The following is a 9,395-nucleotide window of genomic DNA, read 5'->3' on the forward strand; positions in this document are numbered from 1 at the left end:
TTCACTTTTCCTTATAAGTTTTCCCTCATAAATAATAATCAATTAATTTATCAATGGTTAGTATTACATTTTTTTTTCATAATAAGCAACTTTTTAACACCTTTGATTTAAAAATATTGTATGTTTCATAAAAAATATCGTTCTGAATAGTATTACCTTTTTTAAAAATCATAATTACTACTTTTCTAATTAAGCGTCTCACGGAAAATGATATGCGAAATCGCCTTACCATAAGGGACTCAAGCTAAATTAGATACTTTTGAAAGACTACAAAATTTATTAAAAAATCATCATTTTAAAAGGGGAAAATGACACTTTTCCCCCCTAAGTTATATATTTATAGCACTTTTCTTCCTCAATTATTTATGTAAGCACATTAGCCCCCTCAATTATTTTAAAAGTGGTGGTTTTTCCCCTTAATATATTAAATTGACATTTCTACCCTTAAAGTAAACATTTTATTTATTTTACTTCTCCAACAAATTATTGTGTATATGTAGCGATTACCACGGTTCGGTTCGAACTGAACCAGACATTATAGCGATCGAATTAAAAGTTTTCGGTTATTATTCAGATCTAGAATCCAATATTTAGATTTCAATTTATTAAATTTAAGAATAAAAAAAAACTGGATCATGAACCGTGAACCGGCGGTTCCGGATCCGGTTCGCGATTTTGAATCATCTTTATTTTAAAATTTTATTTTTTATTTTAAAATAGTTTAAATTCAACAATAAATGTATTTTATTTTTTCAGTTCGGAACATGAACCGACCATTTCAGTTTGCGATTTTAATAAACTCTAAATATCGCATTTTGATTATAAATTGTAATTGAAATATTTTGGTTTGGTGCTATAGTATCTGTTTGGTTTGAACCGAATGATAGTAATAATTTGTTGGAGAAGAAAAATAAATAAAATATTTATTTTAAGGGTAAATATGTCCATTTAACATTTCAGGGGAGAAAAGAGCCACTTAAATAATTCAGGGGAAAAAAATGCTATAAGTATATAACTCAGGAGAAAAAAGTGTCATTTTCTCTTTTAGAAGTTTTAAAATCTACAGAAGTAATAATGATTAAATACACTCTCTAAATTAAATACGTAAGTAATGACATTGGATTTTTTTAAAAAAAAAAATAAAAATAAAAATAAAAACAATTCCGACATCGTCATAAGAGAAAAAAAAAATTCTAATTATATACTTTCTAATGTATAGGTACGTCGTCTAAAAATTTTGAATTTATTAACAAAGAGTTCAAAGGATGTTTTCTTTTTCTTTTTCTTTTTTTTTTTAAGTTAGTTTATCAAGGTCCTTTCAAAAAAAAAAAAAAAAAAAAAAAGGTTCAGGTATGATGGAAATTTTTAAAATATTGACAAAATATTAACGAATGACTAAAAAAGTTTCAAACATCCCCATTGACGTCAAGTACGTGTAGAAAACAAAAAGGAGCAAATTTCACTATTCAAGTACGTTTAGTCAGCAAATTTAAACGAGATTAGTTGTGACAAATAAATAAAAGTCAATAATATAATGCGTCAAAATTAAAAGAATATGACCAAATGTAATATGCCACAATATATAATCGATGACTAAATGTTAAATTCCCCCAAATAAAAAAAAATTACTTTCAAACTTTAAATGAAGATAGGTGTGCAGTAATTGCAAAATGAAAAGAGTGAGAGACGATGCACATAGATATTATTTTAGATATTATTTCTAAACGTTTTATCAAATTAATAAATTAATTAATGAAATAAAATACATATTAATAAAAATTAAATGAATTAACTTTAAATGTTTGGAAACAATGTTTAATTTTTTTTTAACGCTACTGACTCTACTTTCTCAACCTACTGAAACACAAAGAACCAGTAACACCTCTACTGAGACTCGAATTCACAACCTTTCAAATGAAAATTCAATCCGGGTACTATTAGACCACATAATCTTGGTGAAACAATGTTTAATTAAATAAAATTAGCTTAAAAGTTTCTAAAAGTATATTGTAAAGTTCCTAGCTATAATAAACTAACTTTTTAAAATATTGTTTCTAAAAGTTTAAGTAGGCAAAATAAAAAGCATATTAATACTAATAATAATACAAATTAAAGGAGTTGTAGCAAAGGCCCTATTTGGTAAAATACGCAAATTATGCCCTGCAACCGTGTGCATTGCAAAAATGACATCGTTTTGATTAAAAACGTGCGTCCGATTTTAAAAAAAAAATCAGTTTCGATTGCTATTAACGGCGTTATGTTGTGCACTTGTGCATAATTTGAACTATATATCCAGAATGAATGAACTATGTATCCAGAATGAATGAAATCTATAGTTCAAATTATGCACAACATAACGTCGTTAACGACAATCTAAACTAGTTTTTTTTAAGTCGGACGGCAAAACGACGTCGTTTTTGCAACATGGTGCACACGGTTGCACAACATAATGCTCCGCTAAAATATTAGCCTATCAACTCATTTTGGCTTATTTGATCACTATTAATTGTTTGACTTGGTTAATAAATCACTCTAAAATGCTAAAATTTAAAAAGTTGTTCAAATTAAAGTAGCATTTTCAATTAGCTTTTTGAAAAAAGAAATTATACCAAACAGCTATCAGTTAACAGCTAATTTACCAAACACATTTCTACAAGCAGCTAATGTTATCAACTATTTGTACCCTCTAATTAACACAATCAGCTAACAGCTAACCGCCATTTACCAAACAGGGCCAAAGTATTTTGTTTTTAAATACAAATAAAATAAACATTAATAAAAAGGTATTGTAGTAGGAAGGTTAAATGTAGTATATACTTTAATTTATAAATAACATGGTTTCACTTCTTACTAATTATATTTTAATTTTTGATTATTTAATAAAATAGCATTGATAACGTAGTATAAACAAATTTAAAAGTATGTATCTCATAAAAATACAAATAAAAATAAATCATAGTAATGGTTAATTAGTATCATAAAAATAACTCCTAGCCCTATTGTTGATAATCTTGATCAAATAGTGAAAGACGTGAACAGTGAACTCAACAACTTTTGAGATGGAGTTCATGAAAGAGATTTGATTAGCATAAATAGAGATTCAAAATCACGCATGAATTAACATTTGTTATACAGGTTAGTGATATGCCCCTAGCATTATATACTCAATTATCCATTATAGTTTTATAGGAATAATAATTGTATTAGTAGAATTAGAAAAACATTAGAATGCGATCAAATTATTATATTGTTAGCAAAAACATTAGAATTAGTTAGTCTAAGATTTAAAATTATATTTGATTGAAAAAAAACTCACATTTGTTGTTAATGACTATATAGTTATGTTTAAAAGTATATTTGATTGAAAAAAACTCACATTTGTTGTTAATGAATAGTTATTGTTGCAGTTATGATATGATATGATGAAAGATTCATTTTACCTCGTATCATTAATTTGTGTTTATATCTCAATTTTTGAGAGTTTGTTGGAAATATATTTTGTAATCAGTTGATGATAAATACTCTTTGGATTTGAAATGTAATTTGAATCTAGGAATAAGGTTCAAATTGGCCACTGAACGTAACCTGAAAATGCAATTAGGCTATTGAACGAAAAAAAAAAGTGCAATTAGGCCATTGAACACTCAAAAAATGTGCAATTAGGTCACTGAACTCTCCAAACGTATGCAATTTTACCGGATAGCAGGTTACCATCAATTTTAGCAGGTTACCTGCTTACGTGGCAGCTTAGTTGGCATTTTAAATAATTTTTAAATAATTTTTAATAATTAATTTTAATAATAAATTTTTTAAAAAAATTGGAAAAAATTAAATAAAAAATAAAATAAATTCGTTTTTATTTTTTTAAAAAATTTTTAATAAAAATTTATTATTAAAATTTATTAAAATTTATTAAAAATGCCAACTCAGCTGCCACGTAAGCAGATAACCTGCTAAAATTGAGGGTAACCTGCTATCAGGTGAAATTGCACATTTTTGAAGTGTTCAGTGACCTAATTGCACTTTTTTTCGTTCAGTGGCCTAATTGCACTTTCAGGTTACGTTCAGTGGCCAATTTGAACCTTATTCCTTGAATCTATAAATTTGGTGCACGTAATAAAGAATATTAATGTTATATTGATAGTGTTGCTAAGTCAAATTAATTGAACTGTACTGTGAACTATAGTCTATATAATTAAATTCTCCCTGGCTACTATGATTGTTACTAATCATCGCTTTTCTCTCTCTGTTAAGATATAGTAATAGTAATGCTACCTTGTTAAAATATTTGTTATTAATAATTAATAATATAATAATGATAATAATAACTATTATTGGTTGACGGTGGTTGGTATAGTCCTTGTAAGCCCTACATCATCCTTTGTATATCTTTTTTTGAGTGTATCTGCAATCACTACTTGATAGTGTTAGTTAAATTAATGACCACAATAAATTAATCAAGTTTAAGTTGTCTGATCTATAGCTGATTAACTCAAACCAATAAAATTAATAGATCAATATTTTTACTGAGAATTAGACTTGTAACATTGTGGTTCTTAAGTAACAACCTGGATGGATCTCTCAATAAAGACCTTGATTAATTCTTTTGTTAACAATGTGTTAGGCCCAACGATTGGCTATTGCGTCGAAGGGTAGATATTCGACTAAACAATAGACCTGACCCGTTTTCACTACAATTGTATTTCTTTAATCCATATCATTAATCTTATTAGACTTGGCCTAGACGCCTAGTTAATATATATGGATCACTATTCCAACATTGTCACTTTAAAATTATTTATTTATATCAAGTTTTATTTGAAACGATATAATTCATTTTTTAACTTATTGATTAATTTACAAATAATTAATAATTTCATTTGAGAACACATTTAGACATGGCATGTATGTGTTGTGATCGACTTGTAATTCATGGAAATTATTATTAATTTGATAACGTATAAAGGATGCCCTTAGAGAAAATTATGCCCACTACTTTTGGCAATACGAGAAAAAAAGATGTGATTGAATGGACTTATGATTTGGTACTAAAAGATCATAATTTCAATTATTGTAAAATAATTAGATCTTTTATTATGAAAAAATTAGTATTGTCAAAGCGGGCGAGCCTACCCTACCATGGACTTAATTTTGGCTGGCCATACGGTCCAACCCGCAACTTTGGAAAATATGCTTAATTCTTTTAAAAAATTTTAATAAAAAAGTTATAATTAACAATTAAAATTATGATTCATGAAGAAATATTACAAAATTACAAGAATAAAAAGAAAATAAAAATAAATACATTACAAGAATTTTATATATATATATATATATATATATATATATATATATATATATATATGTGTGTGTGTGTGTGTGTGTGTGTGTGTGTGTGTGTGTGTGTGTGTGTTGGTCCAAATGCGGCGTCCTATTCTCATGCGGCTGTACGGATTGCACCATCACGTGTTAAAAATGCACCATATAAATGCATCATACCTTGGTGCATTTATGCATACATAGTGGTGCAATATTGCACAAGATCAGAAGCAGTGGCTGCACTAGATCTTGACTATATATATATATATATATATATATATATATATATATATATATATATATATATATATATTATATACCTCTCAGTCCCATTTTACTTGTAATGTTCATTATTTATTGGTCAAACAAATTCTTTATTCTTTGCTTATTTTCTTTAATATTTTTAATTATTTTTAAATTTAATTTTTTGTGTTTAATATTCCCTCTGTCTCATTTTACTTGTCATGTTTACTGTTCATTAATCAAACCAACTCTTTCTTCTTTGCTTATTTTCTTTAATAGTTTTTAATTATTTTTAAATTTAAAATTTTGAATTTTATAGTACTTTAATGTAGTTTTTAAACATATGAAAAAAATGAATCAAAAATAATTTCAACCAAACTTCGTCAACCGAACTAAGACGGAAAGAGTATATAAAATACTTGGCCTGCGAGTTAGTCTGCAGCAAGTGTGGGTTAACCTGCCTCACTGCGAGACGGGTACGAGCTAGCTAGTGAGTTTTAAACCATTTTGACACCTTTAAAAAAAAACCTCAAAGTAGAGTTTCTTAAATCGGTCAAAATTTTCAAAAAGCCCATCAATAGAGTTACTCTTAAGTGTTGACTGTGAAAGAGGAAAAAAGAAAATACCTCTAAATATTTAATCAAATAATAACTTATTTGTAAGGTTCTCCCGGGAGTCCCGGCCTATGATTACTCAACAACAGCGAGTTTTGTGTGCGAAAAAGAATAAAAAATTATGTATGGGTCAAAATAAAATATATTTAAAAATGAGGGGCTGAATGGTGTGGCGAATCGAAACTTGTACGATTCTCAGAGCTACAAATGGCAACATGTTAACGGAAACCCTTTTTCCTATTTTGTCCACCTTTCAACCACTCCTACAACGCACACCCTCACGCGCATCCTCCGCGCGTCATCCACAACGCCCTACCGTATTATACATACGACAACGTCGTTGGTTATGCAAAACCGCCAGCAAACCCCTTCTCAACAACCATTCTTCTTTTTTTTCTCCTTCAATGGCGCCTCTTCAGAGCTGAATCGCTATCACCCATTTCAAGAAATCGAAAATCGCGCCGAGGGTCTTTTTGCGCCGCCCGAAATGGTGGTGGAAAGCTCGGGAATCGACGGCGAGGTTACTGTGAAAGTAGAGCCGCCGGAAGTGGTTGTTCTCGATGACTGTGATGTGGATTACGGCTGCGGCGATGGTGGGAATGGAGGGTTGGGTTTGGGTCTGAGATCAATGGAAGGGGTGAAGGAGGTGGGCGGTCCGCCGCCATTTTTGAGCAAGACATTTGCAATGGTGGATGATCCTAACACCGACGCCATTATCTCTTGGGGAGCTTCTAAGAAGAGCTTTGTTGTTTGGGACCCACACAGATTCGCCACCGAGCTTCTTCCCCAACACTTCAAGCACGCCAACTTCTCTAGCTTCATTCGCCAGCTTAATACCTATGTGAGTATTCATCAATGGATATGATCGATAATATAGAAATCTGAGCTATCTAGCTTTATCTGGATTCTTTAGTGAAATATTTCACTTATGATGTTTTTAGCCTTTTGTGTATTTTGTTATTCCAATGCTTCATTGTAAATTTGTAGTAGTCATGTTGAATTGTAAGAACAATTAAGTGAATTTGATCCTAGCTAGATAAAGCTGAATTGAGTTGCTTTAAGGCAAATTTTGAGTGAGGAGATAAACCCGCAAACACTATCCGAGTGTGCACTTAGTAACGTTTAAACCTTGCTAGGCAAAGGACCAGATAAACCAGTCTAAATTGCCCATAGCTGATTGGCTTAAACCAAGAAGGTCAATAGACTGCCCCCACCAGGAGTCGAACTTGTAGTCTTATAGTTACCAAGTCAACAGTCTGAACAACTTGACTGGGGTTGTCCTGAATTAAGGCGAATTTTTTATCCAGTTTTCAGGTTTTGGAGTTTAGGAATGTCTAATTGAGTTGTGTATGTATATGACTGGAATTTTTGTTATTGTGCAATGGGTTTAGAAATTCAGGAAAATTGATTCAGGGAGATGGGAATTTGCAAATGAAGCCTTTCAGAAAGGGAAGAAGCATTTGCTCAAGTATATCAAGAGGAGGAAGCAACACAATCATCCCGCGATGCAGCAGCAAGGAGGGGCAGAAAATAGGGTAGGAGCTTGTAAGAATGGGGCAGCAGAGGTTGAGCTACAAAAGCTTAGAACTGATCAGAGCACCTTGAAGATGGAAGTGATGACGCTAAAGCAACAACAAGAGACAACAGAAAGTTATTTGGCCAGTATCGAAGAAAAATTAGAACTTGCTGAGACTAGGCAAAAGCGTATGGTAGTTTTCATGGCTAAAGTGTTAAAGAATCCCCTCTTTATTCAGTGTTTGATTGGGAAAATGAAGCAGAATGCTGCACTAAGAGGCTGTGAAGCAACAAAGAAGAGAAGATTGGCTGCCTTAGAAAGCCATGAACTTTTGGCAAAGGCCACTGATGACATGATTATTACCACTGCTAATGAAAGCGTTGATGTGAAACCTCTCGTGGCTCAGGCTTCGTTGGTAGATCAATCAGAGGTCCCGATGCTTTTCAATGGTGTAGAATCAAACAGGTCGGTTGAGGAGCAACAGGCCAACATTTTCTCTGAGAATTTCTTCGCGTGGGAGAAGCTCATGGAGGAGGATACTATGATTTATGAAAACATAGTAACAGCTGAAGAACACCAATCCAACATTGTTTATGAGTTGGAGGATATGTTGGCTGGAGACTTGGTGGAGCAAGACAACTGTCCTGTCTCAGTGCCACAAGCTATCTGGTATAGTATCCTCATGTCAAGATTACTTTGGCTAACTTTTATGGCATTTTAATTTGCTAATAATGTCCAAAATGTTTTTCTGCAGCAGTGAAGAAAGCAGTATGGGATCCCTCCTGGATTAACTAATGGGTATTCATTAATTAGCCATGCTAGTTCTTATTACCCAAGTCAAATTTTCTGTTGTTTTAAGATCACTAGAGTATTACCGATCTATGATGCACAAAAACTCTCAAGGATGAACATATATTTTCACGTTCAAAATTGAAACTTACATAGTATATTTAAAGAAAAGATATGTAAATACGCACTTTCCTTTACCTTTCGTATCATGCGTTTCATTATGTTCTGCTTTTTATTTTCATGATACCGAATTGGTGATCATTCCTTAGAATGATTGTGTTGGGCAGCGGCTTGAAAAGTCGAGTATAGCATCATGCTATCAAACTATGGCGTTGACTATTCGCAAGTATATAAGGAAATAAAGTTGTGCATTTGCTACTGGCTATAACTTTTTGCGTTGTGGTAAGCGTTTGATCTGGGGTTGAAGCTAGTAGGTGTTGGGAGGGGATTGTCGGGTGACAGTTTAGAGAGTTAAGTTTAACATCCTGTTACGCCATTGCTGACTATAGTTTTTGGTGTAATGGTATCGATGTAAATAATTGAGAAAACACATTGCTTGGCTCATCTTTGAGAAAAATGACAAAGGAACAGCATGAGACAAGATAAGGTATGACAGGATAGGAACTTGTGATTGACTCAATAATTTGTGGATAAAATAAGTGTAGGATGGTATAAATATATATGCCTAGTCATCATATCCATTCAGAGTTCATGAAGTGGAGTGGTTTAGAGCCACAGATCCAGGTTGAGTCATGAATCATGATTAAAGGTATGATCTGATGGTGGGTGGGTAAGTGGGACCTTTGAGTTTAGCCAAAGAATTGATTCAAAGAACCCCACAGCTATAAAAAAAGAATCAAGTCAACAACCAAGTTATGATACATGGCCACCCAATTCCAAAACCATTCACAATA

General features: G+C 31.7%; 1 protein-coding gene across 2 annotated transcripts; it reads left to right on the forward strand.

The window, feature by feature from the left end:
* The first annotated feature begins 6,421 nt into the window (after positions 1-6,421).
* LOC109186804 (heat stress transcription factor A-2-like) lies at positions 6,422-8,633 on the forward strand. 2 transcript variants are annotated; one of them, XM_019336955.1, is made up of 3 exons: positions 6,422-7,017; positions 7,568-8,361; positions 8,450-8,633. In XM_019336955.1, exons 1-3 carry the CDS (start codon positions 6,523-6,525, stop codon positions 8,481-8,483), a joined length of 1,323 nt encoding a protein of 440 aa, XP_019192500.1. In that variant the 5' UTR covers positions 6,422-6,522; the 3' UTR covers positions 8,484-8,633. The 2 variants fall into 2 exon arrangements, with proteins under 2 accessions (XP_019192500.1, XP_019192499.1); XM_019336954.1 differs by having other exon boundaries at positions 6,423-7,017; positions 8,447-8,633.
* The last annotated feature ends 762 nt before the right edge of the window (positions 8,634-9,395 follow it).

This window comes from Ipomoea nil, unplaced genomic scaffold (genome assembly GCF_001879475.1).
Source record: "Ipomoea nil cultivar Tokyo-kokei standard unplaced genomic scaffold, Asagao_1.1 scaffold1407, whole genome shotgun sequence".
NCBI classification, from domain to species: Eukaryota; Viridiplantae; Streptophyta; class Magnoliopsida; order Solanales; family Convolvulaceae; genus Ipomoea; species Ipomoea nil.